We start from the raw sequence: 18,037 nt of genomic DNA on the forward strand, positions 1-18,037 counted from the left end.
TGATGTTTGCAATCTGACAGCCAAACACACACCGCTCCAACCCACGTAAATGTGCTGCTGTTGGTGCTGGTTAGATAAGACTAAGATCTGCTGGTGTAGCATGTGTCGACATGTTTCTTTATGTGTAACAAGAATCACTTTGTGTCCCAGCAGTTTAGGATATATAATTAAATAATGCATGCATGAAATAATGAACACTCATGCAGTGGTTATAAATTATTCATGCATTACTTGTCTACCCTCGGGTCCTGGTCCAACACTGCCTGCTACGATATGCATGTGAAGATATGAGAATGGGTTGGACTTGACATGTAACCGAGACATCTTTCCCAAACCTTATCTGAGTGCTTTGATTTGCCTAAACAGAATATATTGCCAGGAGACTATATTATATAGGAAAACAAATGTAATAAAAAACTAAACCAGTTGCTTTTGGAGCCAGCCTCAAGTGTTCATTCAAAAAACTGCCGTTTTTGGCACTTCCGTGTTGGCTTCATTTCTCAGTACCAGAGGTTATCGCTTGGTTAAAAGACATCCTGAAGCCTTTCTGTAAACACACACTGATGCCAGGAAAAGCACTGAAATGCATTCATCTACCTTATTAGAGCTGCATCAGATGTTCCTGACTGGCTGACTCTGTCTGGATCTGAACCAAAACGGCCTTTAAGGACAGAGAGCAGACTGCCAGCACCAGGACAGTGATGGATAGATTTCTGCTGCACTGAGGCCAACGCATTATACAGCATTTTAGCAGTAGCAGATACACCCGGAGAGGCTGCCAGGCCGCTGGCTTTAGGTCCATTTGTGTTGGTTTGTGTGTGAAAGGAAAGCAGACGTATGGCAGAGGGTTGACAGACATAATGAGTGTGTTAAACGGACAGGAAGTAAAGGTACATACTGCTCATAAACAAGACTCCAACTCTACAACAAGTAATCTTCACAGATACAGTATGTGAAGTGCAACTGACTACACATGTAGAGGGCCCATATCATCTTTAAAAGTTTGTCTTCATCTACATTTTTTTAAGTTTATGTTACTAGTGTCATAATAAATTGTTACTGTTGGTTTTACAGTCTGTCACGATTTCCATTCTAAATCCGAAATCGATCGAATTTAGCTTCTGATCTCGATCATCAAAAACAAAAGCAGAATCGGCTATCATTTTATTTTTCTCCGCCCCGCCTACATGTGTGCCTCCAAAGAAAAGTACAGCTCAACCTCAAGAAATGTAACAGCCTTCTCACTCATGGGTAAAACTATACTGACACTACATGTCAGCATTCACCCATTCACACACACATTCATACATATTTGCAACCCTAAAATAAAGCATTTTGCTACACATGCTGAGTCTTATACAATTTAAAATGCTTGTATTCTATCTTTAAAGGATCATTTCAACTAGAGGCCGGGGAAGAAAGAAGGTTTCGTTTCTAGCTTTTGCCTTCGGCTTATAGAGTATAAATAAGACACGAACAATCACAAAGGAAATAAAGTTTTATAATGTTTTCCCTCTCTCGTAGTAAAAGTATGACACAGTACCACCACAGTAAATGTGTTGATTTAGTTATTCATAGATGCTGCACTTAGAGGGGAAGAGGTCCCAGTGAGACTGTAAATACACGGGGCCCAGATGTCCGTGCTGTTCCACTGTATCATGCAGTCTGTCCATTTATGCAGATAAGCACTGAGACCATTTCCTGTCAATTATAGCTGACTGATGAAGGCACTTAAGTCTGGAAACTGAACTTCCTTAAACACTGCATGAGTACTTAAAACCAAACATTTAATATACAAAAACACAAAATATTTCAAGAAAATGTGATATTAATGACGCAGAAAAAGTAATTTAGGGTTCAATATTTGAATAAATAAAAGTATAAATCTTAAGAGAAGACTTGGAACAAGCATTTACAGAATAATATAAGTGACACCGGCTTACAATGTGAAAAAATGCTCGTTTTACCTAAAAGCTACTTACAATACATTTCTCACAGCTCAAACTAGAAAAGCAATAAATCACATAATAATTATTATATTTTACTTTCATTCACAAGAACAATCCAGTCAGTATTTATACTGCTTCTCAGGGAATCTAGGGTGCATTTGTAAAAACAAGATTTGCTGGTTCAGGTTTTTCAAATGTGAGGATTTGCTGTTTTTCTCCATTTCATATCATTGTCAGAATAATTAATAAAACTTTGTCCGTTCTAGGTGAGGCAGATCTGAGGAATGGACACTTTTTCTTTTTCTCTACTTGCGTAGGTTCAATGGTTCCGGCTGTCATTATCTATTAGCCTACCGTACCGTCATCGTAGTGACAGAAAAAATGGCAGCAGACAACAGCGAACCAAGATGAGCTTTATTCATATGTTATGACTCGGTCAATAGTTTGTGTAGCTGTGAGGACATGTGGATGCTCATGGTGGCAGTTCAAGCACACATATTTGGATATTGTGAATTTCTGCATAGGCATCTCGACTTCGGCAAAAAAAGACAGCCATACCCTAGATTCGTCTCCAGTATCAGAGGTAGCTCCTTCCTTTTAATATCATGCTACGTAGCTAAAAAAAAAAGAAGATAATTAACATTTAGCGACCGGCATCGTTACATTATTAGCATCAATGGATGTTGAATTGCTTGGTAGAAGCTAGCTTTGTTAAGCCTAGAATTGGCACAAATTACTTATATTAATGTTCACTTAGCAATTAGTTAGCTATAGTTGCCCCACTTGTTTCATCAAAGTCACATATAATGGTAAAATTATTTAAGAAGTTGACAAAATGTGAGTTAAATCACACTTAGAACTGATTATATAGCCATAGTCACTGGGCAAAAAAAGTAAAAATCAGTAGCTACGTGGGCGTCCTTTCATGCTCAACAGGAACGTTAATGTGCAAACAAGCAATCACCTAGTTACACATCCATTTCAGTTACTGCTTGCCGGTAACATTGACAATCCAGAAATGTAAGCATTCATTACAGTTTGACAGCGAGTCACACTAAATGAGAATGACCAGTTAACTGGAAATGCTTCACTGCCCTCACGGTCTCCAGTGAGCCTTTATATAGTCATTCAGCTATCCACTCTTAATTAGCATCCGTTAGCTGTGAGAAGCTAACTAAACTGCAAATTGGCTTCGGTTAATGAGGGCAGAGCTGATTAGTTTAGAAGCAGTCCTGTGAAAGATTAACTACCGTCAGCCTCTGGAATCTCTAATTAGTTTCTCTTGTTGAGGCTCAAAGTGAATATTTTCAGTCTGTCGTCTATCTTTCCATGAGAGCAATCAAGTGCCGAGAAGTCACGATGCCTCTCTCGCCCCCCCTTGTCCTAATTGGTCGTGCTGTTATTGACCTTTAAAAGTGGCGGGAGGTGACAGGCCAGAGTCCTCAATCAGCTAGAGGGCTGTTCAATCACAGAAAGCATCTCTGTAAAACTCTTGATTCCTCCACTCAAAGGAGCACTCACAAAGTTTTTTCTCAAACTTTTTGCATCAGGCATTTGCACCTAATTCAGACTGGCTGCTTTTTCAAACTGTCCTATTGTCAAATTGTTGCCTCTCGCGCTGCTGAATCTTGTGTACAACTATAAAATAATTCACTGAATCTTTAAAAGGGTTTCAGCTGGAGTTTGAGACCCTTGTGTACTATCATTACCTTCAAGAGCTAAGCATTCATTTTTCTGAAAGATAAATCATTTTTCAAAATTTCCAGATTAATCTAATCTGGAATATCAATCAAGAACAACCGTTTGTGGTTTTAGGGGGAGTTACATGCTGTAACTATTTCTTGATTTAATAATATTGTATCCATCCGCCAATGTGCAGCGCAAGCAGCAACCTCCGGGGCTGAAAACTGTAGTTCATCTTATGACCACTTCAGGCTGGCTCCAAAAGCGAGTCAATCCCCATAGACCCGCATGTTAAAATGGCCAACTTTAGAGCAGAAATAAACCAACACATTCTAGCTCCCAACTCGTCAAATACCTCCGCTTGGTCAGTGCCCCTCAGCATCAGAGACCGAACCACGGGGTACCCCTCGGGCATTACTTTTGGACGTGTCAGGGACGGCGGGTCGATATATGCTCAAGGAGCAAAATGAACTTCCGTTTTCACTGGAAGTTAGGTCTAGGCAACACAATCAGATTTAGGAAACGGTCGTGTTTGACATTAACTTCACTGAGTAACGACTCACGGGACTCACGGGACTCACGGGACTCACGGGACTGATGATATTAAACGAGTCACGTTTTTATTTTTAAACTCTATAATTGTTTCCACCCAGTTTTAGCAACAAAAGCAGGGAAACTGTCTTCAGTCTCTAGCTGAGCGAAACATTTACAGACTGACTTGTGACTCTAGACAAAATGATACTAATGTCCCACACAGTGTTTGCTTAACCTTGTTTTATCCAGCAGACGTGAACAAAGTGCTTTACATATGTACATTTTCCTAACCTGAAGCAATAATCCATATTAAGTAATGGAAAGTCAACTACTAAAATTGAGGAGTTTAGGGTTAACTGCCTTGCTCAAAGGCACTCCCATGTTCCAATTGTTCGGGCTTTCCACACTCAGTCTAAGGATAACATTGACAGTGATGATGCTGCAAACACACTAACTGTTATTATGTATGCAAACTTCTGTAATAAATTACCTTGTTTTGAACACCTGCTGTTCTTACATTCTCTCCTGATTTTCATGATTATAAAAAGGCGGGGAATTCATAGTCATTAGTCTCACATCATAGTCTGATGTCAGCAATCACCTTTCTGCATATAACGCTGAGAAGGAGTCACTGAGGGCTGGGAGGTGGTGAAGTTTAATCTGTGTGTGTGTGTGCGTGTGTGTGTGTGTGTGTGTGTGTGTGTGTGTGTGTGTGCGTGCGTGCGTGCGTGCGTGCGTGCGTGCGTGCGTGCGTGCGTGTGTGTTTGTTTTGCAGCAAAGGTGGAAATGTTTTCCCCTCCTGTCGCTTCTCAGCGTGACTGGAACATATGGCTTTGCATTAATGAGACACAACCCAGTCTGAATATGAATCAGGTGTTCCGCCGGGATGGAAAACTTTTTAGTAGGTCATTGCTGTTAATTGGTTGTGTCCACTTTGGCTCGTCAGGTCAGCATCAACTGTTTCACCTAAAGCCTCACAGTACAATCAGTTGCAATCAATTCACAAAAGGACCGCACGGCTTCTGCCGCCGCTAAAACCTGCACAGATAAGACAAAAAGAAGCCGTGTAATTCTCAAAGCCCCCGCAAAGGGTGAAATGCACTCCTAAACTCCGCTGCCAAGCAAATAGCGCCTCGGTGCTCATGTCCTATTTGCATGTATTTAAATTAGGTAATATGCAGACATTGCAAAAACAGTTAAAATTAAAAAAAATCTGCGTTAACACGCAGTCAAAGTGAAATTCTTTGCATCTTCAGAGAGTTGGTGGCAACTGAAGAGCATTTTACAAATGAAGAGTTTACAGCCACACTAGCAGCTTTGGTTTAAATGCGTAAAATAAAACAATTACTGAACTTCCTGTTAAAAAAAACAACACAAAATGTTCCCTTCTATAGGAAAATGTTGAACATCTTTACTCCCATAAAGGTATATTAGCAACTAGGTCTCAGCTCACTACTACACTAACATTAGCATGGCAGCATTCCATGTGCCAACAATCAGCACGAGCACAGTTGAGGGTGATGGGAATGTTGTATGTGTTGCAGGTATTTGGAAGGATTATTGACCAAATTAAAATTTTAACATGACGATGGAAAAGTCAGGGGATCACCAATGGCTGTAGGAGCTACATTTCAATCTGTCTTTGGTCTCCAAAACTCAAAATTGTCTTTCAGTGGATGTGTTTCACAGTGAGGTCCAGGACCACCGATGATCTCATACTTGTCAACTGTCATCTAGGACCGCCAAAATCACACAGTTGTAGGGCGCTTTAAAGTATGTTTAAAATCAGTATTCATCTAAAACACTTGATTTCAAAGGACAGATCATATATGCAGCAGTGAAGACTTTCCAATCGTAGATACACATCATTTTGGAAAGAAACTCTTAAACTGTGACCAAAATCACTTTCTATTTACTATATTATAGCTCTATATTTACTGTTTCGGTGTGTAAATTGAGTCTCAGTGTGAGATCCATGCACTGTATACAGGCTTGGGGAGTAACGGAAGACATAGAATGGTGTTACGTCATTAGGATACAAAAAAAGGTAACTGTATTCTGTTGATATTAGAAGGATTACAATTTTAAAATACATTTTTAAAAATAACAAACAATATACTACCATCATGCACATGCACATTACAACACTTCATGACACAAGTCTCACACAATGGCCTCTAACGTTAGAGAAAAAAATGCTTTCATTGGGCGGACATTTCCCCAGTCCGGCCCTGGTCTGACCCACCTCTTGACCTGGGCGAGCCAGTCAACGCGGATAAACCCTTTCAGACACACAATCAACCCTGGTTCAACCCTTGTTGAGTCCTCGGTGTGAAAGGGGTAAAAGCGTCATAAGTAGAACTATGTCGAGTCTATAATATAGGGAGAAGTGAATGAGTGAACGAAAGACTGATTTCAAACAGCGTTCATTTCTTCCATCAGCTTCTACAACCATTAACACGGACCTCCTTATAACTACAGTATTACTGATATTTCCAAAAAGAACGGTCACACTCTTTCCACGCAGCCTTAAGAGTCACTGCATGTTTGATTAACTAGACAAAAGGCAGGGACACAAGGTAAAATTAGCTTGCGTGTGTTTGGCAGGAAATACCTACAGATCTGATAGGCCAAATGTAGTTTCCATATAAGGCGGCAGGTTCCTGACCTCTGTTAATAAATGCCCTGTCGGGAGGTTTTATGCCTCTGTGGGAACCGGAGAGGGAAGCTCATTGAGAGCCAGTGTGTTTATTTTTGCATGGTTTACAGATTAGTACACCTCCACAGATAGAGGAAGCAGGAGACTGTGTGGTGGATTTATGCCTCTATTACTAAACTTCAGCACAGTGACAGGACAGATTTTATTACTAAAGCTGAGCATAAAGCAGTAAAGTGCTGCTTGGCTTTTCCTCAAAGTTGTTCTCACATGTTTTAACCACGTTTAACTTCCTTTGTTTTAATTTTCTCTTATTAAATATTTCTAGAATCCATTTTTCAATTTCACAAATTGTCATATTTTCTTCGTAAGTTTTCCATGTTGCTACAGCTTGCCTCTATTTGCATGTCAAACATAAATCCAGCACTGAATATATCTGAATATATGAATTATTTTTCCATCTCATTTAAAATGTTTGCCTTTGTTTTTAGTTCTTATTAATTTAAAAAAAGATTTAGATTTGGAATGATTTCAGTGTTGAGGTTCAAGAAAGGTTTTGGGGCTGCAAATATGATTACTTTCTTATGAGTTTATCTGTAGAATATTTTAGCAATAAATGTATTAATTGTTTGATCTTTGTCCAACTGACAGTCCAAAACCCAAAGATATTCAGTTTACGGTCAAATTAGAGAAAGAAAAGCAGAAAATTCTATAATAGATTTCAGTGATTAACTGATTATCAAAATAGTTGCCGATTACTTTTCTGTTGATCGACTAATTGATTATTCCACTAATTGTTTAATTAAACATTTCTCCCTCTCTCCATTCAATCTGCTCTTTTGTAATCAGAACTTAATGTAACATATCTTCCAGTAAGTCAGTTTATTTTCCACATCATTTAGCTGATCTCTGGGTGCAACACAAGACGTATCATTATTATGAATCAGCTGCTTAAATAAATCAGAGGGTGAAGTTGGATGAAAGCTAAAAAAACAAGTGATAAGAATCTTTAGTCAAACTGCTGTTTTCAAAGTCAAGAATGAGCCTGTACCTGAGTACTGTATCATGCATGATGAGTCATGCATAATTCTTACAATAATTATACTATAATAAGTTCAATAAAGACATGTATATGTGAGTTCGATAAACCACATTTTATATTCAATATTCCTATTTTCAATTCAATCTTTAACCCTAAAGTTAGTCCCCCTAAGTCCCCCTAAGTCCCCCCTAAATACCCCTTGTACCCCCCTAGAAAAGACAAAAACAGGTCTATTGTGGGTCTCAGAGGGTTAATTGTCATTGTGAACTTTTTTTTTTCTACCAAAAATGTACAAACGGGCTGTGATATGAAGCTGTATAGGTTTGATTCTGTGTCATTCTCGGGATTTTTGTTGTTGCCCTTTGTTTTCTGAGTGTTTTTGTCTCGACGTCAGAACATCAGCTGTGCACGTTGCTGCTGAGCACCTTTCTCCATTCTGGAAATGTGCCGCATCATTCACTGACTTTTCCACTGTGTCCTCGGGGCAGAGCCATTTACAGCGCCGAGCTGTTGTCTGGCCTGTGGACGCATCGATTCGGCTCATATTTCTGCAGTGATGGTGCCCTGAGGCGAGGAGCAGGAGCTAATGTCTGACTTAACAACCTGAGCCGAACGGCTCGCTCGCAGGGGCAGAAAAAAAGAGATGACAGTGATAGGCAGAAACCATGACGAGCAGACAGTTTGTATAACTCTGTTCACATGAGCTCAGAATATCTGCTGCAGCTGAATCAACAAGAAAACACACTGCTGGGCTTTCTGCTCACAATGAGGACTTGCTTATTTTGTTTGTGTGCATGTGTATTAATGTGCAGTAGGCAAGATAAAAAGCTTTATTGCAGTGCATGCTAACTGGATGCTATAAAACAAGATAAAGACTGATATGCTGTGTGTGATTCAGGCTGTATTTACTAGATGAGAAGAACCTCCTAAATGTCAGCCTTTCAGGAACTGAGCTGCCTCTTTAATGATTTTTAGCTTGATAACCATGTGTTTATCCACAGACTGGGGGTTGGGGGGCAAACTGCTTTGTCAGAAATACAACAGAAGAAGAACAAATGTTTTAGATGCTTTCAGAGATGATTAATTTGCATTCAGTTTGGTTCATATCAAAGTCAGAAATCATCTTAAGATATCTGCTTCTAAAATTTCTGAAAAGAATTTGCTGTGGACATTGATTGTACACAGAGGAAGCTTGATATAAGCTTTAGGGTTGCCAAGTTGGGAAATTTAAGGTGAAAATCATGAGGTTTAAGCGGTTAGTGCTTTAAAACTGGAAAATGATTTCAGTATAAAAGATAAACTCCTTTTGAAAATGCTACATATTCTTTTATTGAACCCTCTGCCCTTCATATCAACGTGTTTGTCCGTGATAAACATCACAACCTCAGGTTTTTATTAGACGTGCGGTTCTGCTGCACTTTGACCGCTCATCTCCTGCTGTGTTCTCACTCTGTAGCTCTGCAATTTGCTTTTTGTGTTTTTTATCTGAGCTGAGGCTAATTCCTGCAGCCTGGACTTAGCGGGGAAGAACTGAAGTGGAACACAAATAGAATTTTGATGATGAACCTGCTGCATCAAAAACACACGGGTGCATAATTAAAAAACAAAACTCTCTTTTAGATGTTAGTTTGAACCAGGCAAGAAGAAAGGGCAGTTAGACGACAGCAGTCTGAAGGAATCTTTTCCTTTTGGATTGAATTACTGGAAACAGGAGATGCTGAGAGGCTGAAGCGAAAGGGATAAATCGATTCCATTTAGGCACGTCAATAACAGGCTTAAAAGAGCATTGTTCAATAAACACAGCTGATTGATCGGTTCAATAACTACACATATCGCAGAACTACAGACATCCTGGTATTCCCACCTCGATCATATTGATGGATAAAACACATAAAGGTCTACTAAGTGGACCTGATGAGGAAATAGTTTGTATATATGTTGTCATAAAGGACATCATTAAAATCAGCTGATCATCGTCTGCTGTCTCTGTATCATTGGTTCATTGATGCATCATCTGTGCAGCAACCAGCTGACTAACATCCAGTCACATTCATACAAATGTTGTTGGTCGCCTTTATACACTGTCACTTCTCACTATTACTCTGCTGATTCTTAATGCCAATGCTACTTGCAGCAGGAACTTTCATTTTTCAGCATTTTGCTGTATTGAAGAAGACTTGAAACTAGCGATTGAAACCATAAACTCATATTTACAATGATTACTGTGGTAATAAACCAAGTGAGAAGCTAATTTTCTCATAGACTTCTATACAATCGACTATCAGAAGAGTCGCCCCCTGTTGCCGATTAGAAAGAATGTTTAAGGCACTTCCACATCGGCTTCACTTTTCAGACCAAGAGGTTGCCGCATGATAAGCACACTTAATTTTCAAAATAAAGTATGGTACTTAGACCATAGCCAAAATGCTGTCCAAACAGACCCAAACAGAGAAAGAACAGCAACACATCAGCTCGGTGGCTGAGTGGTTCAGACACATGACCATATACAGCAACCACAACATACCCGTTTCAGCTCCATCTGAGGAACTTTGTTGCATTTCTTTGTTCGCTCTCTCTCACCTCGTGTTTCCCATCAACCTCGACTGTCACTATCAATCAAAGCTAACAATCCCAAAATACAGAAAACAATGCTAGTTACTTTTCCTGCAGTTCACACTCTGATCAGAGCTGATACAGTTTGCCTGGATACACTTGGGTATTTAGATCTTTTCTCATAGCAGACATTCTGACATGTCATAGCAGAAAAAGCTCAGGGTGTATTTAATAACATTGATGCTGGCTGCAGTTCTTGGTATTGTGCGTGCTGGCGCATTGAAATAGCTTACCGGAACTGAGCCATTGTTAATGTCATTAATCCCACCTGTGCTTTACCTCCTGTAACAAGTCAAAATGTCTGCTGTTAAAAAAGGTCTATTAGACATATTGAGACCTGAGACCTGCGGAAACACAGCAGAACCCTGCCAGACCTGATGACTCTGAGGCCCTGTCTGCACGTATACACATATTTTCAAAAACATCTGTGTTTTGGCCTCCTGTCCACACGCAAACAGTCTTAGGCTTTAGGAGTTTTGGGTTTTGAAAACGCCTTCTGAGGTGCAGATTTTAAGGAGACATTAAGCAGCAACTCCACCTCGTCTGCACGATTATGGCCAAAATGATAATCATAATTATTTTAATCGATATTGAGATCATTTGATTATTCATAGATTTTAGGGACGAAATATTTTTATTGCAATTTCACATTTAAATAAACAGAGCGCTGCTTTGTGTTGTGCTACATTCCAACCATTAAAATCAAAATGTTATTCTTTTACTTTGTTATTGCCATCTATACTGGTTATTTGCATAAAAACACACAATTCAAATAATTAGGAAATAAATTATTGTATTTCATTTAACTATGTTTAAAAAAAATCTTGGCATTAGTAGTCCTAATTATATATCATAAGCTGCTTAGAGCTAGAGTTAGGAAGTTAAACAGGTTCTCTCTCTATTATCTATTTTATATTCCTGTGAAAACATCTCCTTCAAACAACTGGATTTATTCAAGTTTCTCACCAAAAACTACATTTTACAAGATAACATTTGAACGCATCATGACAACGTTATAATTTACCATCGCTCAGTAGTCATTTGTACTGAGTAGAGCTTGAACGCATCATAATGTAACTCAATGGAACCTCCATTAACTCAGCTCTTCAGCTCCGTATTTTCAAAAATATCCATATACATGTAGACAGAGCCTGAATATAGGGTCAAGAGTGGACTTCTGAAAGCATCTATCTTGTAAGATGCAGAGGAAACATCTCACAAAATGATTAAGTTCCCCAGTCATATACTTTGAGATGAACTGCAAACTAAACGTACAATGAAAGTGACCAACATTTACTCTGGTGACTCACCTCGGCCGTCGTTCTGAATGTCAGAGATGATCTGGGAGTAGTTGACCGGCTTGTTCTCTTCAAACACTCTGTCAACGCGTGTCATGTTGATGTTCTTCAGCTCGGTGTACAAACCCTCCACGGCAAAGTAGCATGGCCGATCGTCCACCTTGTTGTCACTGAACATGAGCACCACGTGCTCCCGCCAGCCAAAGTGCTCGCAGATCCGGAGGGCAAACTTCCCGAGCTTCTTGTGCGTGGGGCCTGTGTTGGTGATGGACGGGTAGATTCCGCCGTAAAATGCGACGGCCGGGGCGCCCGCCGTAACCATGGGAACGTCCCAGTGTGTGGTGAAGAGGCCAACAGGGGAAGAGGTGTAGGAGCAGCCAGGACCGATGAAAGCCCACGGGTCGTACGCAAACTTAAGGTCCACAGCCATGAGCGGGGCGATGGACTCGGAGCAGATGCTGTCATTGTTTTCGCTGTTCTTGAAAGCGTAGGTGAGGTTGTGGTCAGGAAGCAGGGTGGGGTCGGCGTTGACGTTTTTTATGGCTCGCTCCAGGGCGGGACCGATGCGAGGCCAAGCCCACGGGTAATCTGTGTTGCTCTGTGGTAAAATGACAGCCAGCATGATGTTCTGTTTCGCCCGGTGTTCATGGTGCCCTCGGGTTTGACGTCTCAATCTGCGGTGTCGAGATGATCGCCCAGTGACCGGCTGTAGGTCGAGCAGAACCAGCAGAACCAGCAGGAGAGAGGTGCCCTTCTTCCAACAGGCCATCCTCCAGCCCAGCAGGTAGTCCACTTCCACCACGGCTGAATAATTGATCTCCGTAAACTGTAGACACACACAAGGGAGACATTAACTAAACATGCAACATGAGGTCCTGTTTGCTGAGCATGGAGAATGATGCGTACTTCCTCCTGTAACTAAAATCTAATAACATAGTCAGGACACCGAGACCTGCTTTGGTTGGTCATGGTCGAATTCACTGTAATCATTTTGTCTACGTCAGTCCTGAGTGGCTTTTGTGTGTTTGGGGCCATGCTGAGTCGTGAGAGAAAAACTCCCCGAAGCTGCAAAATGAGAGGACAATTTTCCTGGCAGACATGCCCACCTCATACAACACAGAGTTAGCGTATAACACTGAAGGTAATGAGTGTTTTCTCAAGTTCAGCCTGCCCACATGAACATCTCAGACTGGGGGAAACGCATGGTCATCCTGTAATAAAAAATAGAACAAAAAACTTGAAATATATGCTCCAACATTTGATATCCACCTAAGAATGGACAGATTTAATAACAGACACAGCTATGTTAACTGACTGATGACAAAGTTTTTTTAATGTCTGTTTTGAAAATGATGCATCCAAGAAATATGTAAAAATTCAACCACTGATTTAGATATTCCAATAATGTACCTGTCTGTATCTGTACATTTTAGTTAGTGTTATACAAGAGGCAGCAGGAGTCACCAAGATATTATTTGTTATTAAAAGTAAAACAGTATAACCAAAAGGTCACTTTAATTAATTTAAAAGGGACTGTTAGTAACTTCTTACACTTACACTCTTATAAATCATTGCAGGTTGGTGTTTCCTATGCGCACTTGCGTGTGGCTACGCTGTTCCAACACAAACTACACAGAAGCACCAAAACCGCAAAGTTATAGCTAGTGAAGCCCGTCTTGCAAAACAGTGTCAACTAATCCAGCTCCAGCCTCCCAACCGCGGCCAGAAGACACAGGGGAGACCGTAGCTTTGGTCTCCAGGGCTGGAGTCGACGCTGCACTCTGCTCCTCTGCCTGCCTGCCTTCAGTCACACACCGCGCTCGTTCTCACTCACTCCACCTCTCACGTGCATGCGCGCACACTACACACAGCAGAAGAGTAACATTATCGTCTCCGACCAACACTCCGGTGTCTCCCCTGTTCCTTCTGACACGGTCGGGAGGCTGAAGCAGGAAAACACAATAACAGCATCGATTCATGGAGAGACATTTGTCTGGTCAGCTAACATTACTGCCAAACAGGTGAAATATAGAGTGATATTGTGGTTTTAGCTGACGTTTGTCGCCTCACTGTGTTGATCAATGCTCGTTCATGTCTATGTAGAGCGAGCACAAGCACGAGCGCGAGCAACAGGACGCTGACTTTTGTTGACTTAACGGCCACAGGTGTCGCTGTTAACAAGCCATTTCTGATTCTTACATAGAGACCCTTTAAACTCTGGTTTCCACTGACACAGAACAGCATACAGAGACTGTATTTGAGCTGCAGACACCTGCATGTATTTGGCTCATATTATAATAAAAGCACTACGAACTGGAAAATAATGGGATCTGAATTTGAAAAATAGTGCTCAAGTAAGTGATCAATGACAGTGAGAATTTGAATTCGACCTGAGTCTAATAATCACTGCCATCGCATTGAAAACTATTTCAGTTCTCAAAAGTGGGAAGCAAGCAACTAACTAGGTTGCATTTTAGGTAATACTTTACTCTTAAGATTTTGATTTTTGCACATTTTACTCTGCTGGCTGTTGTTTTTTATTATTCTGCAGAGAAAGATTTTACAAACACACTGCTATGGAGAGCTCATAAAATATAATGCATTGCAATAGATGAGACCTGGACCTGCTACAACATTGAAATACTGCTGCAACAATAAATCATCAATTATTGAACAGTCTTTAGCAGAGCCCGGACAATACTGGATTTTTGAGGCCAATGCCAGTTATATTCAAGAGTATAAAAACAATATATCGGCCAATATTTGTTTTGTATCATTAACACCTTAACTTTTATTTTGACCACTATATGTAGTAAGCGGGACATTTTACAAAAAATAAACTTGTTTTGGCAATTTATCAATAAGGCTTTCAAAAATCTGATGGGAGACTTTGGCCAATCACAGGTCATTTCAGAGAGAGAGCGTTCCTATTGGCTGTGCTCCGGCTGGTGGGCGGTGCTTGATATTTCCTCAACAGATCTCAACATGAATGCCAGATCACAAACTTTCTCATTTTACAGCTAAACAGTACACTACAAGACGTTTCTGAAAACATTTGAGGAGAAAAAATAGGCATTACAGTAACAGAATATTGATTCATATTTTATCAAATATTTTAAAGCCTGAAAACAGAGCCATGAGGAGGTGCAGAAGTCTAGTTTTCTCTCAGAACACTTGAATTACAATATGCTGAAAGGTTATTATGGAATTGTTCCCCAATGATGCAAACAAAATTCTGCCTACTGAAGCTTTAACAAATATTGCAATTTTAACAAATGCTGCATGTCGGCACTATTGCAATTTCGATAATTTCAATTATTTGGGCTGCCCTAATCTCATTTTCATATCATTCGAAATTAACAACAAACCCTTCTGTTATGTCGAGAGACTTTCTCATTAGCCTATTACAGAGAAAGCTTGTTAAAACAATAAACTTTTCTCATTAACAACAATGGGCTTCTGTATCATCATTCATTTTGTTATCAACATTTCATGTATATATTTACAGAATATTCAAATTGCTGGTTCACAGATACAATCCCTGCTGGCAATAAAAGGGTAGACTAGGGTAAAATGCTCCCACCAGGTAAGAACCTCCCTCCCCCTTTTTATTCCCCTTCCAATTACTATATAAAGCCAATTTTCATTTCATCTCTTTTCTTGGATGGTAGTAGCCTTGATAATCTTTGAATAGCATCGAAATAATTTTACTGGTGGGAGGAAATTAAAAGAAGTGGTTTTGAGGTAATTTCATGTAATATTCTGACAGTACAAAATAAGCCTGTGGGGTTTTTATTTATTTGTTTTACAAGGATTTACACATTAAAACTTTTATTTACTGTTAATATGAGAATGGAGAGTGGTCCATTATTTGAACAAAATTACTGTACTGTGTACTTATTATTTTGTTATTTTCACTATTTTAAAGTCACCAGAATGCAGAAAAGAAAGTCTCTGAAACTGTAATGTTTTTGTGGGAGGACCCCCCAGACCCCCCTGGTAATGTGTTATGTAACATTTATGTTGCAGTTAATTTTTGAAAATAAAGATATTATGTATAGATACCAATTTTGCAGAACAAAATGGTGAGGCAAGATCCCACCCCCCTTTCCCCCTTTACGAGATTTTACATTTAGTTTTATAATAAAGTCATAGTCTTTTGCCCTTTAAATGTGTTTACTTGATATTTCTTGTGTACATATTGTATTGATATTCAAATTATATAGCGTTATATTAAAAAAAAAATGTTTGTTTGTTAGTTAATTGTTATTAAAGGTCCCTATCATGCTCATTTTCAGGTTCATACTGGTATTTTGTGTTTCTACTAGAACATGTTTACATGCTGTAATGTTAAAAAAAAACTTTATTTTCCTCATACTGTCAGCCTGAATATGCCTGTATTCACCCCTCTGTCTGAAACGCTCCGTTTTAGCGCATTTTGACGGAATTGCAACAGAATTGCATTGCTAGGCAACAGCTTGGGTCCATGTTTACTTCCTGTCAGCTGATGACATTCACATACACGGCAACCAGGAATAAACTGGGACACATTTAGAATGTTGACGTTTAAAATTGTGTAAATGGTCTTAATATTGTATATTCGTGACATCACAAATGGACAGAAATCCTGACGGCGTGTTTCAAATGCAGAGTTTCTGAATACGGCTGTGTGTGTATTTTCCTGTGGTTTGAATGTTTCGATACTTTTACAGTATTTATATAGGACTTAAGCCTGCTTTATAATAAAACAAATACATGAAAATCTCCCTTTTTTATAATATTGGACCTTTAAAGCCTGAAAACAGAGCCATGATGAGGTGCAGAAGTCTAGTTATCTCTCAAAACACTTGAATTACAATATGCTGAAAGGTTATTATGGAATTTTCCCCCAATGATGCAAAACAATTCTGCCTACTGAAGCTTTAACAAATATTGCAATTCTAACAAATGCTGCATGTCGGCACTATTGCAATTTCGATTTGTTAGTTAATTGTTATTAAGGTGCATGGGCATCTTACCCCATCAAGCCTCCATACATTATTGCATCTTTGTGAAGGACAAGCTGCTGGAAAGCATCAATTCCCTCCAGACAGAAACATGCAGGGTCAAACCTCTCAAATGCAAATCAATCAATACATCCTATAAAACATGATATCACTTAGAAATGGACTTTCTTCTCTCTTACCTCAGTGGGTGTCTGGTTTCCTCTTCATCGTTCTCTGTAAGTTTTTGCTGATTTTAAACGTGGAAACTAGCACACATGTCCGCGTAAAGGTGCGTTACTGTGACAGCTCCTCTTGTCTGTTTAGATGGAAGAAAACGTCCAGAGAATATGCCTGATTTTACACGTTTTATGGTCGAAAAATGATTAAAGTGAAATGTCAGTCGATGTATATTTTCACGGCAGTCCTTTAGGAAAGTAAGCTTCAGGGGAAATCACGTTTGAAAGTTTAAAAATGCGTAATTGTAAAAAAAAAAAGATACCCCATGATTGAAAGCCAACGTGTCCGTCATCACACTGACGTTGTTCACCTGTCAGCGACAAGAGTGTGTTCAAAAAGTAATAATCCACCATGAAGAGTGAGATGTTAACGCCAAACCATTCAGATTATATTTAAATCCTGCAGGTGAAGTCCTTTAAAACACGTTTTAGAAGAGTTCTCAGCTGCTTTCTGATCCTACAGGTGAATCTCTCCACTTCAGTCAGGTTTTTAAATCCATCCGCAGGTGTAAAGATAAACTGTGAGTGGTGTTGTTGTTAGTGAGCTGCTGTTTGACTGAGAGAGAGAGACTGACTGACTGACTGGTGGTGTGTCTGGGCGGAGAGCTGCTGGAGAGAGAGAGAGAGAGAGAGAGGGAGAGGGGGGGATGGAGGGGAGGAAGGAAGGAAGGAAAAGTGAGAGAGAAGAGAGAGGAAGGAAAGGGCATGGAAAGGTGGAAAGAGAAGGAAAAGAGAGGAACAATTGACGGAGATGTATAGAAAAAGAAAGGAAGGAGAGAGGAAAGGAGGAAAAGAAGGAAAGGAGATAAGGGAGTTTAGTTTATCACTGCATTAAAGGTCCTATATCATGAGGAAAATAAAGGGTTTTTTGAACATTACAGCATGTAAACATGTTCTAGTAGAAACACAAAATACAAGTATGAACCTGAAAATGAGCACGATATGGGACCTTTAAAGGTCAGTCTACATATTGGTATTTCTCTGTCCAGTATACAGTGTAACAGTCTCTGTCAGCCTCTAGCAGTGTGTTTCAGAGTCCTG

General features: G+C 39.8%; 1 protein-coding gene across 3 annotated transcripts in view; it reads right to left on the bottom strand.

The window, feature by feature from the left end:
- Positions 1 to 18,037, bottom strand: part of LOC119497020 (atrial natriuretic peptide receptor 1-like) — a 90,077-nt gene that overhangs the window by 70,783 nt on the left and 1,257 nt on the right. For 2 of the 3 annotated variants that reach the window (XM_037784773.1, XM_037784771.1), the window contains exons 2-3: positions 16,961 to 17,605; positions 11,788 to 12,601 (exon numbers count right to left, since the gene is read on the bottom strand). In XM_037784773.1, coding sequence (XP_037640701.1) covers positions 11,788 to 12,544 — 757 coding nt within the window. In that variant the 5' untranslated portion in view covers positions 12,545 to 12,601; positions 16,961 to 17,605. The remainder of the gene's footprint in view (positions 1 to 11,787; positions 12,602 to 16,960; positions 17,606 to 18,037) is intronic. The other variant, XM_037784772.1, reaches the window with a different exon arrangement.

The sequence above is a fragment of the Sebastes umbrosus genome, chromosome 11 (genome assembly GCF_015220745.1).
Source record: "Sebastes umbrosus isolate fSebUmb1 chromosome 11, fSebUmb1.pri, whole genome shotgun sequence".
In the NCBI taxonomy this organism is placed as follows: domain Eukaryota; kingdom Metazoa; phylum Chordata; class Actinopteri; order Perciformes; family Sebastidae; genus Sebastes; species Sebastes umbrosus.